At 47.6% G+C, this 17618-nt stretch overlaps 1 protein-coding gene across 1 annotated transcript in view; it reads right to left on the bottom strand.

Annotated features, from left to right (window-relative positions):
- LOC144178042 (uncharacterized) overlaps positions 1 to 16988 on the bottom strand; it is a 28281-nt gene extending 11293 nt beyond the window's left edge. The window contains exons 1-4 of the mRNA XM_077705576.1: positions 16939 to 16988; positions 15679 to 16879; positions 14813 to 15600; positions 14235 to 14437 (exon numbers count right to left, since the gene is read on the bottom strand). Of these exons, the coding sequence (XP_077561702.1) occupies positions 14235 to 14437; positions 14813 to 15600; positions 15679 to 16879; positions 16939 to 16988 (2242 nt within the window). The remainder of the gene's footprint in view (positions 1 to 14234; positions 14438 to 14812; positions 15601 to 15678; positions 16880 to 16938) is intronic.
- Between the last annotated feature and the right edge of the window lie 630 nt (positions 16989 to 17618).

Genomic DNA, 17618 nt, shown 5'->3' with positions numbered 1-17618 from the left:
ATTGCGCAATATTAATTTCGCTTTCGCCGGGTGGCTGAATCGAGTTACATGCCGACAGACGAACAGACATACAGACAGACAGACATACATACGCACCAAAGTTTCTAGGTTTAAGTAGCCCAAGAAAATCTATTGTCTTTAAAACCAAACCTCTCTTTTTATATGTACACTCGGTCTCTATCATGTGCAATGTGTAATTTGTTGCATATTTCCTTTTCTCAAGTGCCTTGAACGTTTCGCTGGCCGAGTGCCATAGCTTGCAACACTGTTGTCTTTTTGCTTTTTTTTCGGAATTTCTGTAAGTATTTTTACTTTATTGTTTCTGTCGTATCGAAGATTTTGTGTGTTGTGGCCGTGTTGTTCGACGTTTCATTTATTATTGTTTTGTATTTGGTGTGCCAGCACCAAGGCCTTCGGGTTGTTTCTTGACACCGAAAAAAAAGGATGATTATTTGTATAATATAATTTTATTGTTATTATAATAATATTAATATTATTATTATTATAAATATTACCATTCTTATGTTATTAATATTGCTTATAATATTAATAGATAATATTCTTGACCGCTGCGCGCAAATCTAATCATTCTCGTGTTCGCAGAATACAGAATTTTCGCAACCGCTTCCCTGAACGCCTTGACATCTTTCAAAGTTCCTTTCCAATTTACCATACTGCGCTGTTGAATACAGTATGTTAAACATCTATGATATCTCTGTCGTTCGTTTTTCTCTTTTTTTTTCTCGCTGGAATTTGGTTTCTCGGCAGTTCTCTTTAACCAATCGATAGTTGCCTATTTTTGAAACTGTTTACTTATCATGCTTGCCTTATCATTTGTATCTATACTGTTGTCTTTGTTTTTGTCATTTTACTGTCAAACGTTGTTCTCTGTTAGTTGTGTGGTCTTTACAAGAGGCTGAGCCACAACGGCGTCTTCTTTTTTTTTGCCTATACCCAGGCTCCACCTGTGCTTTATTTCTGCCATTTTCACTACTTTAATTTGTGTGTGTCTTGTCGCTTGTTTGTTTCTTGCAATATGTTTCTTGTATTTTGTTTTTATGTAACTATTTGTGCGCCAGCACTCAGGCCTCTGGCTGTTCCTGGGCACGTAAATAAACATGATAGATTATTATTATTATATTATTATTATTATTATTAATATTATTATATGAGTTGAAAACTGTTGTAGCTTAAGTCCTTTATGTCATTCCAAATTTATGTACCCTATGTATTATGTGCAAACTGTTCTTGCTTGCTTTTCACTTTTTCTTGTTTTGTGTTGCTTGAATATTTGCATACGTTTTAGTGTCAATGTTGGTAATGCTGAAGCTTTTTCCCCCTTTTTTTGGAACTTCCTAATATGTTGTTAGAAAACCTTGGTTATATAAGTATACTCTATGTCATGTTGATTCAATATTTGCTTGTATAGTTCCTATTTTTCACATCTACTGAACGTTTCGCTGGCCGAGTGGCATGGCTTGCAACACTAAGCCTGCCTTTCTTTTTTGACTTTCTGTTCCTTTTTTTCCTTTTTTGCTTTCTAAGATTTCTGTAACTATTTTTACTTTATTGTTTATGTCATACATATAGTTTTTGTGTGTTGTCTTGTCTTAATTGTAGTGTATTTTTTGTATGGTGTACCAGTACCAAGGCCCTAGGGTTGTTCCTGGGCACCGAAAATAAAGGTTGATTGATTGATTGATTGATTATCATTGGCGGCGATACTTTCGCCCAACGCTGACACTGTCTTTTTCGGCAGGATCGTGGAACGAGTGCTGCCTGAACCACTCCGAGCGAGGACTGCTTTTGTCTCGGTGAATCATCAGGATTACGGCACTGCACCTGCTCTTCGATTCCGGTGTGTCAGCGGAGGCTGTTCACGACGGGACGGTGCTCGCTACGCGGCAAGTAGGCCAGTCAAACTGGTTTTATCAAAAACCGTCGACGCATCTGGCAACAGCGGCATCGGAGCGCCTACATAACGTGGCCACCCTCGCCCGATTCCCTGCAGTTGGTGGCGATAATTTCGCCCAACGCTGACACCGTCTTTTTTGACAGGATAGTGGAATGAGTGCTGCCTGAACCCGTGCGAGCGACGACTGCTTTTAGATGCAAGGCATCTCTTACACTCGGCCTGTCCCTCAATACGGCGTCCGTCCGCAACCCTCCTCCTTTCCCTCGCCCACCAGCTGCGTTAGGACGTTCTCCTCGCCATGCCAGCTGTGCGTTAGTGCGCATGCGTGTCTCTCATCCCTCTCTCTAGCAGAGTGGCTATATAACCTAACCGCGGTATCTGCAGCGCGCTCCCCAGTCGCTCCGTCAGTCGCTCTTGCTGCTACTACTCTGACTGCTGCTCCGATGAGTTGAAATGGACACTAACATGCCTGCTACCGCGTAATTGGAAATGTACGAGTGATTGAGCATCATTTAACGTTCGCTACACTTCAACCACATTTGGGTAACTAACATAACGGAAACGCGAATGGAACCCCTTGAGATGCCTTGCATCACCCCAGCGTTCCCCTCCCGGAAGATGGTGGCAATTTGTGTCGCGGTGAACCATCAAGATTACGCCCCTGCACCTGCTCTTCGATTCCGGTGTTGCAGCGGAGGCTGTTCACGACGAGACGGTGCTCGGTAAGCGGCAAGTAGGTCAGTCAACCTGGCTTTATCAAGAACCGTCGACGCATCTGGCGAAAGCGGTATCGTAGCGCCTACATAACGTGGCCACCCTCCCGGGATTCCCTGCAGTTGGCGGCGATACTTTAGCCCAACCCTGACACCGTCTTTTTCGACAGGTAGCGTGTTATTATGACTTTGGCAGTTCTAAACTCTCTTTCTTAAGTGTATCACCACCTACTGCAATTGTGGATGTTTCTGTCGGCTGCAGTGTACAATGTCGAACGACGAAGTTTGTATTGAGTGCCATTTGTAGCTGCCCACTGATGGCGTGTTTATGACTTGTGCGTGCTGCAACCATGGTTATCACCTCGGTAAAGCGTGCTCACGTATCACCGAAATTTCGTTCACCGCAATGGGTCTTGCTAAGCGAGAAGCTTGGATCTGCAAAACGTGTAGATCCGCTAAAGTGCGTACCGGTACTGCTTCGCAATCTGTTTTGCATCCCGATGCCGCCGAAACAGGGGAAGCTGTGGTCGCAAACACCTCATTAGCAGCCGACCTCAAGGAAACCAAAGATTGTCTTCGTTGCTTGCCTGTGTTGACGCAAAAAGTAGACACACTACTTAACCTTACAGATGAATTGTCTAATCTTACCGAGTCTGTCGACCAGCTTGAAAAGTCAGTGAAATTTATGTCTGATCAATAAGACTCGGTTGCTGCACAGCTAAAGGAGTGTAAAAGTGAAAACGCTAAACTGAAGTCGAAAGTCGACGTGCTGACAACCACAGTCCATACACAGGCACAGCAGCTGGAAGTTTTGCGTAATGCTCAGAATGACACTGAGTAGTACAGCCGCAACGCAAATTTAGAAATACATGGCTTCCTCCTTGACAAAAAAGAGGATTTGAAGCAAACGCTGTGTCAGCTGGCTGTGAAACTGGAAATAGCAGACTTTTCTTTGGAAGAGGTAGTTGCGGAGCATCTCTTGCAAGGTAAAGGTGGCTCAACCCGGACAGTCTTGGTGCGCTTCGTGTCGGTTGCCTGCAAGGAAAAATGGTTCGACGCCCGTGATAAGCTCCGGGAGCTTCATCACGCGGATAAGCTCCCGAAGTTGTTCTTCAACGAAAATCTTACTAAGCAAAACCGAGACTTCTACTGGCAGCGCGTACAGCAGCCAAGGCTAAGGAGTACGAGTATACCTGGGCTAAAAGAAGGAAGATCTTCATGAAGAAAAATGAATCCTTGTCCCGAATTCGAATCGGCACACTAGCTGACCTTGACAAAATTATCTAACTCAATGTCGAGCACCTGCCAAGAGCTACCTGATTTTCATTCTTTCAAAAATAGCTTTTGTCACAATTCCAATGATGACTTTACGATACTCAGTCTGAACATCAGAAGCCTGCGAAAATACTGGGAGGATTTTTAAATGCTTGTGATCTCATTTATGAGTTTTGTGGACGTGTTCGTCCTTATGGAAATTAACGTCCCGCAACCTGGCGGCGACACGTTTTTCTTGCCTGGCTATCAGTCGCACTTCGCGACTCGCCCATTTCGACGCGGGGGAGGGATCGTTATTTTCGTCAAAGATGAGTATGACACATCACGCATTGGTACGTCATTCACTTTTGCTGAGTGCCTTGCTATTAAAGTGGTTCAGGGGCAGTGCCGCTTATCAGTATTTGATTTTTGCCACTCTCCAGCAAACAGCAGTACTCGTTTTCTGATAGAATTAGAGGCCCTGTTGCAGCACTGAAACCCTGTCGATGACTTACGTCTAGTAGGGGACTTCAACCTCAACACATTATGCCCGACAAAGGGTGTTGTAGCGGATTACTTATCTCTTCTAGCTTCGCATGGGATCGAAAATACAATAACTACTCCAACCAAAGAAGAGCCCGTTAATGGACAATTAGTTAGATCATGCTTAGATCACATTTCGGTTCGTGCATCAAAGTACTCTTTAGCAGCTTTGTGATCGCACAGCGATTGACCGATCAATATTTTGTAGCCTGTCACGTGATTGCGACCTTACCCCTAACTGCCCAAGTTTCGTGTAGTAACTTGTCAGAAAGTGGGCTTAGAAGTCTAGTCACAGACCAGCGGAAGCTAGATGATCTCATTAGGGCGTTCGAGTGGTGTACATTATTCCAGTCAAAGACTGCATTAGAAGCTTACGATTGCTTCTGTGCGCAAATAAAAACGTTTGAGAACATGCCCCAAAAATTAGTGATAAAGAAGCGCAGAAAAAATTACGTCTGGATAAATGCGACAGTAATGCATGCAATTGCAGTAAGAGATATATTGTGAAAATTCTCCAAGCATTCCCCTCGAAATCAAATCTTGCGCGGAGAATATAGCACGGCAAGAAACAAGGTTGTTGCCCTTATCAGAGTGGCGAAGCGACAGTATTTTTTTAAGCAGTTTAACCAATCGGCGGAAAACCCGGCGAAAACGTTGTCGCTAATAAATGACCTCACAGGTAAAAGGGATCTCGGTTCTGTCACCGATTGTTTTTTGATAAGCCCAACATCAGTTGCTGAAAACTTCAAATGTCATTTCGCACGCTAATCTGATAAAGCTTCCTAGAAATTCGAGCCCGCGTGCACACTAAAAAAAACTGTCTCGGCATCTGCCTTCTTGCCGAGGCTATCGGAACACGACTTGCGTAGGATTGTATTCAGTTTCCGACGAAACAAGCCAGCCAGCCTTGACGGATTGTCAGCTCACATGCTACAACGCAACGTTGATGTGCTTGCAGGCATTCTTGTTTTTATGCTGAATGGGTTTTTGGATAGTAGTTCTAGTCCTGAACAATTACAAATTGCGATTTTTAAGCCGCTTCATAAATGAGGCCGAAGAGATTTCATTGAAAATTATAGGCCTATATCGATTTTTCCAATACTCTCACAAGTCAGAAAATTTTCTTCTTGAAGTTTTGGTTTTATTCATTGAAAAGTTTTCGATTTTTATCCTCCAACCAATTTGGTTTTGTCGTAGGCAAAGATACTACATTACTTTTGGAATCTTTTTCGGATGAAATATTTTCGACTTTCGAGCAGAATTCATTTAGTATTGCTTTATTCCTGGATATCAGCAAAGCCTTCGATACGTTTAATCACGTCATTTTTTTGGACAAATTATATTTGCTTGGTTTTTGGGGGACCCTTTCATGACATTCTTAAAAGTTATCTCTGTAATCGTTTCGAAATTGTAGCAGTAGACAGTCACGTTAGCTCTAAGTCGCCTATTAGAGCTGGAGTTCCCGAGGGTTCAATTTTGTCTGCCTTTCTTTTTAACATCTTTATCAATGACTTTTCCTCTGCGATCTCAAGGTGCACAGTCTACCAATATGCCGATGATACTGTATTGTTGGCTAAACATGTATGCTATCAATCGGCGATCAAAATGCTCCAAAATGATGTCCATTACGCAGTTGACTGGTTTTCTCAAAATCTTCTTGCTGTCAACGTCTCAAAAACCAAACTTGTTTGCTTTAGAAATCCGTTAAAGATGACAGCAATAGACCAACAAATTTATCTGCATTCTATATCCTGTGCACCATGCAGTTGTGTTCCAGTAGAGTATGGGCAATCGATAAAGTACATGGGAATAATTTTCGATTCTAACATGTCGTGGGATACTCATTTGGCACACCTATGCGTTAAGCTTAGGAGTGTTGCATGGCTGATGTATCATATCAAAAGCATTGTCTCATTTCCGGTCAAAAAAACTGTTGTACATGCTCTCGCTTACGGGGTATTCAGGTATGGCATAACGATTTTTGCTTTCTGTTCCGCACGCTGGGACGCCCGTATTGATGCATTGTTAAAAAATATACTTAAAAGCGTAGGCTACAACTTTCCTCGACTTTCGTCTGAAATTGTGTTCGCCGCACTAGGCTTTCCTTCTTTCCGCTTGTTGTTTGCTGGAGCAGTGGTGTTGAAGTACTTTTGGAGCACCGAATTTAAAGGTGAAAATAAACCTTCACGCATGCTCCGTTCTCGCGCGCGCTTCGTTTTGCCTTGTTCCTCGACGAGATACGGCGAAGCATGGCGCTCAGTGTACATTCCGAGATTTTTTAACAAATTACCTGAAGATGTGCTGTTATCTTCATCGAAGAAATTGCTGAAGAATAGGCTTAATGCAATTTAGTGCTATCAGTGGAGTTATTAGGTCAATGTCTCCCTCTTCACAGCTTGTGGTGTGACGTTTGTATGCATTGGTTTCTGTTTGCAGTTTCGTTTCTTTATTTCTCCTCTTCTATTGTGTTTTTTCTATTCGCGGATGGTATTTCGTTTTGCCGTTATGTGTACCGTGCGTGTGTTTTCTTTAACAGCAATGCTGAAATCATTTTATCGTTACTTCAACATGTTGTATTGCCGTAACAATTGCCGGGCCATGTCCCACAAGCCTCGTAGGCTTTGACAGCCCTGTTAATCATACTATTTCTCGTTTTGTGGCAATAAAGATTATTATTATTATTAATATTATTATTAATACTATTATTATTTTTTTTTCGACGCATGATGGCACCCAGTAAGTACAAGTGCCTCCTCTGCTGCCTCACTTTCTTCGGCAGGCTGGAGTTTTTTCGATGTTCTGCGTGCAAACGCCGTGCGCACGGAAAGTGCATTGTTCTTCCGGACGAGGAACTGCAGCGTTTGATCTCCGGTGAGCAGCCGTTCGTCTGCATTCTGTGTGTGGCTGCGGCGTCACTCGCTAGGCCTAGCGACCCCGGTGACCAACCCAGCGAAGACGGTGAGCCAGCGAACATCCCGGCCAAACGAGTGGCATCCCGTGTCGTAGCAAGCTTCAACCCTTCGGTGGACCTACATGCAGAGGTAGCTGCGTTGAAGAATCTCCTGTCCGAAGCCTGCGCCAGCCTCTGTTTTCTCGGGGATGTTGTCACCGAGCTGCGCGAGGAGAACCAGCTTCTGCGACGGGACAATGTGGCTGGGCTTGCCCATCAGGCTGCAATCGTCACTTCCCTGCGTGAGGAGGTTCGCTGCCTGCGAGGGGAGATCGCGCGTCCCCCACCTTTTCCGTCTGCTTCGCCAAAGCCTGCTAATCCTTTCATGCCGCCGCTGACGTGACCGCAGTCTGGTATCCCTACGAGGTCGTCGTTCGCCGAAGCCGCCGCCAGTGCAGCTGGTGAAGGTGCCCCCTTCCTGTCCTCTACCACCGCTTCGCCGTTCGTTGACCGAACCAGCAGTCAACCTGCTACGACCTCGAGCACTTTGGTTTCCCCTTCGGTCCAGCCTCGGCCCCCACCTCCTAGGTCCGAAACTGCGTGTAATGGCCCGGCGACGGACTTGCACAAGAAAAGGAGCCCTCCCCGCGTGGGTGCGTCGGAAGCTTCTCAGTTGGTTTTGGTACACCGACCACCGAGCTCGAGGGCCATCTTTGTTTCAAAACTGTCGGCTAACACCACATCTGCTCAACTGTTGGCCCACTTGTCAACTGTGCAAGTTACGCCATTGTCGTGCAAACGCCTTAGGACCAAGTACAACTCCTATTCTTCTTTTTGCGTAACTGTTAACGAGGAGTGTTTTAGGCGCCTGAGCGACCCGTCTATGTGGCCAAAAGGCTGCCTTTTAAAGCCGTTCTAAGGCAAGGTCCACCCTGGTATGCTGCACAGCTGTGAAATAAATGAAAATGATCAGTAAGGACGAGAGTCTCGACATATAGTATCAAAACACACGAGGTCTACGAACTAAGCCCTATGAATTTATTAGAAATATTCCCTTACAAAAAGGGTTATTGAGATTGAATTCAAAGTCAATTGACTTTACTCAGTACAATTTGTTGACAGTCACTGACTTTGAATAGAAATTTTGTATTGAGTTCTCGTTGAAAATTGGCCGCCGTGTTTCAATTGAAAGTCTATTGACTATAGTCAACATGTCTGTTGATTTCCAATTGACTTTCTGTTGACTCTCAATACACTTTCTCTGTTGAGTTCCTGTTGTGATGTATCAATTGAAAGTCTATTGAGAAAAGTCGGTGGAGTTACAGTTGAGTCTGTGTTGACTATCTATTGATGCTCCTGTTGAGTTCCTGTTGAGAAATGTCAAATAAAAACCTATTGAGCATATTCAACACAGCCCGTTTGATTTCATTTGAGTCTTTTATCAAGTTATTTCAACAATTGCCTCGTAAAGTTCAGTTGACTGTACTAAATATATAGTGAGTCTGCTTCAATAATGCAAAAAATCAAGGTGTGCATTGAGCAGGTGAAATAGTGAAGTGTTCCATGGCAACGCTTGCTTTATTGCTCACGAAAGCAGCAAGGGAAAACTGGAGCGTTGCAGGGTCCACTTGACTTGGCTACTTGACTGTGTAGAATGCAAAATACAAAAAGAAACAGACTTGTTTGTTTCCACCAGTATAGTACAAAATGATTGCGTCCCTTCTTATTAAGCATGCTGGTCTAAGTAGCTTGCTATTTTATATGTTAGATGGTTTGTATTATTGGAAAGCAAGGCAAGGAGACAGCTGTTCAACAAATGTATAAGCTTGTTTCAGGTTTTAATGCATCAGGGCAAGCTAACCACAAGAATTAATTCTACAATGGGTAGGGAGTGGAACGCATTTACTTGAATGCCTTCCGCATTAAAGCACCTGAAATCTAGAGGAACGACTATGTCCGCAGGGAGCCACAAAATCACCCGTATGGGCTAGTCATCGTGTCTTCCACATCTTTGAGGCCCAAAAGAAATTCGCTTAGGCCAATCAAGACTGGGTGAGCCACTACCAAACCTGTCCAAAAGCATACCTGTCAACCTGTGGATTTTGTTTTGTGAAATTTCAATGCTGGAAATGTCAAAACAAAATTAGATAACTGTCAACTTGCATGAGCTGGTTTACAAAATTGTCATCATCATCATCATCATCATCAGCCCATCTACGCCTAGTGCAGGGCAGAGGCCTCTCCTATTATTCTCCAATTACCTCGGTCCTGTGCCAACTGTTACCAATTTATCCCCGCAAACTTCTTGATCTCATCTGCCCATCTAACTTCCTGCCGCCCCCTGCAACGCTTGCCTTCTCTGGGGATCCACTCTGTTACCCTTAATGACCAGCGGTTATCTTGCCTTCGCATTACATGCCCTGCCCACGTCCATTTCTTCTTCTTAATTTCTACTAATATGTCTATAACACCAGTTTGCTCCCTGACCCACTCCACTCTCTTCTTCTCCCTTAATGTTACACCTATAATTTTCCGCTCCATTGCCCGCTCAGTCGTTCTCAATTTAAGTTGAACCCTCATAGTGAGCCTCCAAGTTTCTGCCCCGTAGGTGAGTACCGGTAAGATGCAGCTGTCATACACTTTCTTCTTCAGCGACAATGGTAGGCTCCTATTCATTATCTGAGAATGCCTGCCATATGCAGGCCACCCCATTCTGATCCTTCTAATTATCTCTGCCTCATGGTTTGGATCTGGGGTCACAACTTGGCCTAAGTAGATATATTCGCTTACCACTTCCACTGCCTCGCCACCCATGTCGAACCGCTGTGCTCTCCCGAGGTTAGTGATCATTACTTTAGTTTTCTGCATATTAATTTTCAGTCCCACGGTTCTACTCTGTTCGCCCAGTGCGGAAAGCATGCTTTGCAATTCGTCCCCCGAGTTACTTAGCAAGGCAACGTCATAAGCAAATCTGAAGTTACTGAGGTATTCTCCATTAACCCTTACTCGCATCTGTTATCAATCCAATGTTCTGAATACTTCTTGTAAACATGCTGTGACTAACATTGGAGAGATTGTGTCTCCTTGTCTGACACCCTTCCTTATAGGTATTTTACTGCTCTCCCTATGGAGGATGATGGTAGCTGTATACCCATTGTAGATATCCTCTAGTATTCTTACATAATGCTCATGTACCCCCTGCTTCCGTAATGCCTGAATGACTGCTAGGGTTTCGACCAAGTCAAATGCTTTCTGACAATCTATGAAGGCTATATATAGGAGTTCAGTATACTCAGCGCACTTCTCTATCACCTGATTGATCGTGTGAATATGGTTCATTGTTGAATAACCTTTACGGAACCCTGCTTGTTCTTTCTTGTCAAAATTGTAGCCTTGATTAAAAAAAACGTGTCAGATGGTACTGTAAACTAAAGTTACTACAACAGGCAATCATTGCAAATGGCTTTATGAATGAATGAGCGCATAATACTTTGTGCTTACCGACTTGTGGAAAAAAATGACATGAACCGTGAAAAAAAAACTTGCCAGAAAGAACGTGACAGAAAAAAATACGTAAGTTGAATTTCGCAGTCTTTTACACTCTTGTAACGCTGAAGTATGGTGTGCGCCTTGCAGTACGTATAACAAACAAGTAGCACTAAGCAGCAGCTTGAAGGGATCATATGAGATATGGGTATATCCACATTTTTGCTTTAATCGTAACAATGCCAGAACAGTGTCCCAGTATAACAAGGTCGTGATGCCAGTTTACACACAACGAGAACACGAAACAGTTTTGTTTGGTGAGAGGAAAAAACAGCACAGTTGCTGTAAATGAGAAAAAATGTAAAAGCTTTTTTTTTCCCTTTGCTTGGCGAGATTTTCTATACAGCGGCAGAACTAAAACAGTACAATGATACCGTGCCGACCAATCATTTGGGTAATTCCTAGAGGCAGAACATTTGTCACAACAGATCGACTAAGCCCTCGCGCAATGCCGGTGTAGCATCACTCGGTGGCACGTCTGATGCCACGTTCAGCCAAAATGTTATTCAGTGATTTTGCTATTACTCACACCACATTCAGCCCAACATATTCAAAACTAATCCGAGAAAGGCAATCAGGAGGTTGTGATTATAAGCAATGGCAAATTTCAATTTATTCTAGCAAGTGGAGCAAGTGCTTCGTCAAAACCGGTATTCATCAGTTTGAAAGTTTGACGCCTGTACATGTTTTAGCGCAAGCTGCCTAGCACCTCAGACAAAAATTGGCAAATGAGAAATTCCCAGAAAGATACGTGGAGAGAATTGGCACTTTGTGGTAAAAGACTAATATATAACAGTGTGCAGTCTGTTTCCAACTACTCCTTACGCAGCACATTTTTTTCTACATTGGTTTTAAAACCGAAGTGTCTGCTTGCCTTTAGGGTGTCAAGGTAACGCATCAGATTTGTGTAAAGATGCTTTGGGTTCAAACCTTAGCTTCTGCGGATACACAGTCTCTATTTCCCAAAAGTAATAAATGAATTTGTTATATTCTTGGGCAATATTTCCTTAGCTGGAATGAAGTACGTTTTAGGCCACGTTTGTCACCTGAGTCACTGCTCTGCACTCAGGGAACGCTCTTTCTCCAAACAATTGTTCCAATTAGGAAGCAAATATATTGCCGGCAGCCAGCACTTTAGCTTGTAAGTATATTTTACCGCCATGTCTCCTAACCGGTTGAACACACTATACTGTTTGTGACTGGTAGATCTGCCTCTCGGCCTAGCGCTGTCAGGTGTGTTTGCATAGCGCAGTATTCGTGCGTCTGTTATTGATCTGACAGGCACTTGTTCGATTCGACCTCCTTCATTTTTTTCTCATTTTCGTTAACTTCGTTCGTCAAACATTTTATTTACCTTAATCATGGTGTTCTTTCTTTTTTTAGGACACCGTACTAGGCAATACAGGGCTGCTGCTCCGTTCTGTAGCAGCACTGCGTCTACAATTTTATTCATTCGTCGCTTGCCTTCAAAGGTTTTGTTAGAGCTTTAGCTTAAGATACATACAAATATATTACACGCGAAAGCAATACAGCAGCGCGGAAGACAGTAAAACTACCGATTGATGTCAAAATGTGTGCCCGTACAATACCCCCTTCAATTTGTTACACTTACGTACAGTATTTTTTAAAAGCTGAAGTGAAATCGTACCCTTTAGGTCGATCTCGAGACGGAATGCATAAAAACACTGTTTATATAGCGACAAACAACCAAGTCGTGAGTATAGCCATTCAGGTATCTGCACAACGTTAAGCATGATGAAATGTACAGGAGCGCTCGGAAATAATGAACTTACCTTATAACAACGTCGCTCCCAGCGGGGCTCCCACCGTGGTGAATTTGACGGATTCCAAAGCGTGGCTAACAGGGATGGTAAAACCTCACTTCGCAAACTTCTTCACCGTACGATCACAGCACACAAACACAACACGACGCACAAAGGATGTTCACCGGCGGTAGAAGAGCGCATACGATGGCTTTTCCTTCAAGAAATTCGATGTATCGCCAGCTGCACTGCAATGTCTGACCTTCGATGCTGGTTGAAAAGATTCGCACACGGCACATAAATCGCCAACAACACGAGGAAAGCTGTATATTTGCACAGAACAGCGAGAACGACCGCACCACACCGGACCCCGCACATCCGGGATTTAGAACAAGGCTGCGACATTGGCTTGGTTTCAAGTCGGTTTGCGATGGCTATGCCACAGCTACGCATTCTTGTGAAAACTGAAAACATTGACACGAGATATAAAAAAAACCTACGGCGGCTTGGGAGTCCTATGTTAATATTTTCAATCATTTTTCATGAAATTATACCAATCCCTCTAGCCGCAGTAATATTATATTGCAGATAACCGAACTCCACCGAGGTCGCGATGTTGGCTGCCAGCGCCACTGGCGGTAGTGGCAACGCCGCGTACTAGACATTCGTGACAGCGCGGTCAATTTAGCTTAGCGAGGGAGGGTGCCATAGGATACAAAAGAAGAGAGAGAGAGAGAGACAACTTTATTGGCTAGCCTGCAGAACGAGAGGATCGCCTCCTAGAGAGGCACCCTATCGTGACGCGGCCTGGACGTCCTCGTGGTGTGCGCCGCAGGCGTCGACTGGCTCGGCTGACGGGCAGTGAGGGGGTGGATCCCTCGGCCTCGCCGCCTCCCCGAGTCTCTGCCGTGCGAGAGCTGCCTCGAGCTGCTGGACGGCCTGGAGTTGGGTCGTGTATTCGGACGAAATCATGGCACTCGTGAAACTGTCCGGCAGCCGCGTCGGGGCGGCCGCCTCGTCTGGGTTGCGTTCACAATCCCACAATATGTGGGCCAGAGTCGCGTTTGCTCTCGCGCACACACAGCACTGCACGCTGTCGTAGGCACCCGGACACACGTATTGCGCCAACACGGGTGTGATCACAGAGTTTGTCTGTAGCTGTCTGTAGAGCACGGCCTCGGCCCTTGTGAGCCGAGGATGAGGTGGTGGCATAGTTCGTCGGCTGAGCCGGTACCATTGGAGGACCTCGGTATAGGTCGTGAGGGGTTCGTGGTTGATGGCCGGCTGCCTAGCCGAACGAGAGGCGAGAGGGGTCGCCGCGCGGTTGGTGAGTTCGCGCGCGGCGGCATCTGCCGTCTCGTTGCGATTGGCGTGGCCGTTGCTGGAGCCGAGCGAGTCCATGTGCGCCGGGAACCACCGAAGGGACGTGGCGGACACTGATGGGGTCGTGGTGTTGCTTCGCACTTTCACAGCACTTTCACACACACTGTTTCGCGCATAACTGAGTATCGCGGAGCGCGAATCACTTAGCACTGTGGTGCACTGAGGGTCCGTCAGGGCCAGGGCAATGGCCGTCTCCTCGGCATGACGCGCGACCGGGACGCGGAGACTGCAGGCGCTGTAGATGTCGCCGGTGGTAGCCCTGACTGCCACCGCTGCGTACGTGCCGGGTCGGTCGGGGTACTCGGCGACGTCAACGTAAAGGGCACCGGTGTCGCGGGCGTAGAGCTCCGTGAGGGCCTTGGCTCGGGCGACTCGTCGGTCGCGGTTGTACTCGGGATGCATGTTCTTTGGTATGGGATTAACCCGCAGTCTGCGCGTGACGGCGTCTGGCAGCGGGCGTGTACTAGAGGTTGAGACTGCTCTGGATGCGTAGCCTAGCCGGTCGAGTATGGAGCGACCGGTGCGCGTGGTTGAGAGCCGCTCGAGCTGGGCCGTGCGGTGGGCCTCGGCGATCTCGTCGAGGGTGTTGTGGATGCCCAGCTCGAGGAGCCGCGCCGTGCTTGTGCTGCCGAGGAGCCCGAGGGCCGCCTTGTACGTCTTCCGTATCGCGGCGTCGATTTTGGCTCGTTCTGGCGTTTTCCAGTGGTGATATGCTGCCACGTATGCAACGTGGCTGATGGCGAATGACTGTATCAGTCGGAGGAGGCTGGCCTCCTTCATGCCGTGGTGCCGTGTGGTCACTCGCCTGATGAGGCGGGTGGCTGTCGTGAGCTTGGTGGTGAGGCGGTTGACTGTAGTGCCGTTGCAGCGATTGCTCTCAAGTATCATGCCGAGAACTCGGAGGGACTGCACTCGCGGGATGACGGTGCCGTCTCTCGTGCGCACGGTGATTGCTGCGGTTGTTATGCGGTGGCGAGGTGTGCCCGGTGGGGGTATCACTAGTAGCTCTGACTTTTGGGGGGAGCAGACGAGGCCGGAGCCTTCGAGGTGTTGTTCGATAGTGTCTACCGCGTGCTGTAGGGTCGTTTCGATGTGGCCGTCGCAGCCTCCGGGAACCCACAGTGTGATGTCGTCCGCGTATATGGTATGGCGAACCTGGGGTATCTCCGCTAGCCGGTTGGCCACGCCGATCATTACGATATTGAAAAGCAGCGGGGAGATTACCGAGCCCTGGGGCGTTCCGGTGCTGCCTAGCGATTTCTGCGGTAGTTCGAGGTCACCCACGTGTATCGTGGCGGTGCGTTCCGAGAGGAAGTCGTGGATGTATGCGAATGATCGCCTGCCCATGTTCAGTCGCGATACTTGCGCCAGGATGGCAGAGTGCCGTACCTTGTCAAATGCGCTCTGCAGATCGAGACCGAGCACCGCCCTGTTGTCGCGGGTGGGGGTGGTCACGTCGAGTATTTCGTGTTGCAACAGGATCATGGTGTCTTGGGTACTCAGGCGCTCTCGGAAGCCTAGTATGGTGTTAGGGTATAGCTCCTCAGTTTCGAGGTAGCGTTGCCATCGTTTCAACAGGACGTGTTCGAGAACCTTGCCGACGCATGACGTGAGAGATATCGGTCGGAGGTTCTCTATGCTAGGTGGTTTGCCCGGTTTGGGGATGAGCACCGTCTTTGCTGTTTTCCATTGCTTGGGCAGCCGGCCCGCTCGCCAGCACACGTTGAAGTATTGAGTGAGGGCCGTGATGGCGCCGTCGTTGAGATTTCGTAGGGCTTTGTTGGTGATGCGGTCTGGGCCTGCTGCAGATTTACAGTTAAGGGTTTGCAGCACTGCTCGGACCTCCCATTCTTCGATGTCGCGGTCTAACAGCAGATTGTCTGCTCCCTTGTAGTCGTCATGCTGTTCCTTGGGGGTGCTGGGAAGGTAGCGGGCGTTGATTCTCCGGCCCGTTTCGTCTTCGCCTAGCGTTCGTATCGCCGCGTGCAGTGTCTGCGCCAGATTGTGGCGTTGGAAACCCTTTGTCTTGGTTTCATCGAGTAGGTGGCGAAGTAAGTTCCAAGTTCTGCCCTTATGCATTTGGCCGTCTGCCTCGTTGCATACGGCGTGCCACTGCTGTGCGCAGAGTTGGCGGCTGTAGCACTCTATGGCTCGGTTGAGTTCTGCCACCTTTTTGCGCAGGCGGCGATTGGTGCGCCGCGTCTTCCAGCGCTGTAGGATGGATTGCCGAGCCTCGAGCATGTGTGCGAGGCGATTGTCAACCTGCGTGACGGTCTCGTCCGTGTCAATTTCGGTTGTTGTATTGGTGACCGTACGAACGATGTTGTCCGTCCATTCGTCTATATCCGTGATCACCGATGCCGATTGTGCCAGGGTCCGTCGGAATAGTTCCCAGTTGGTGAGTCTATGCCGGCGTTGGGGCTCGGTGGCGGTAGGTTTGGATATGGGCAGGAGTACCTCAATAATGTAGTGATCACTGCCCAGATTTTGCCCCGTGTTACGCCAACGCACCCCGCGCTGTTCTTTGGACGTGCGGACGAAGGTTAGGTCCGGGGTGGTGTCCCGCGTAACGGACGTGCCTATGCGGGTGGGGGTCGTTGGATCGGTGAGCAAATGGAAACCTGCATCGGTAGCGTCGTCAATGAGGTCTCGCCCCTTTACCGTTGTTTTGAGGTAGCCCCAGTCTTCGTGGGGGGCATTGAAATCACCGCACAGCAGGATCGTGTCCTCGGGCGCTAGGCGGAGGGCCTTGTGCAGGAGGGCACGAAACTTTTGCTGGCGGTGCGCCGGGTTGCTGTAGATGTTGACGAGAAGAATGCTCTCTTTGCTTTTCCTTCCGACGATCACTTCGGTGGTGCAGTGCTCTATGGTGCTGCGGCCAACGATGTCATGTGTCGTGAACGTAATACCTTTCCGAACAAAGGTACATACTCCTCGGCCGGCTCCTTTGCCGCAGTCTCGCGCACTCGGAGGGCTGGCATGTGCTCGATAGCCGGGGAGAGTCGGAGTGTTTTCGCTGTGTGTCTCTTGTATCAGTATGATGTCCGGAGCTCGGACGGAGCACTGTACGTGTTGTTGAAGGACCGCTTTCTTGTTGTGGTAGCCGTTGGCGTTCCAGTGCCACACTAATAGGTCGGAGGTTACTGTGGGGGTCCTGGCCATGTTGCTTGCAGGGGAGGCATGTTGTGAGGACCGTTCTCTGGGGCGAAGTGATGGTGGAGGAAGGCTTGTATTTGTGACAGGGTCTCTTGGATTGTTCGTACGTTGTGCTCGAGAGCGGCGAGGCGTCTGTTGCTGTGATCCTCAATCCTGTCCAGACGGTCTGTGATGCGACGAAGGCGGAGGCTTTCGGTTGCTCGGCGTTTGGGTTGAGGTTCAGGTGTAGGTTCCGGGGACCGGGGGTTTTGAGGGCTATTGTCGTCGTCCTCTGGGTCGACATTCTCTGTAGATAGCGGGATGGTGGGCGTCGGCGGTTGTGGCGGTGGAGGCTGCCGTTCGGCCAGAAGCTGCGTGAGTTTCTCATTGATGGCGGCGAGCTGCTGTCGTAGCTGAGCATTTTCAGCGCGGAGCGTTGACATTTCTGCGTGGACGGCCGGTGGTAGCATCGGTGC

This window comes from Haemaphysalis longicornis, unplaced genomic scaffold (genome assembly GCF_048455015.1).
Source record: "Haemaphysalis longicornis isolate Haplotype H1 unplaced genomic scaffold, Haemaphysalis longicornis Haplotype H1 scaffold_39, whole genome shotgun sequence".
NCBI classification, from domain to species: Eukaryota; Metazoa; Arthropoda; class Arachnida; order Ixodida; family Ixodidae; genus Haemaphysalis; species Haemaphysalis longicornis.
This window is presented reverse-complemented; position numbering and strand designations above follow the sequence as displayed.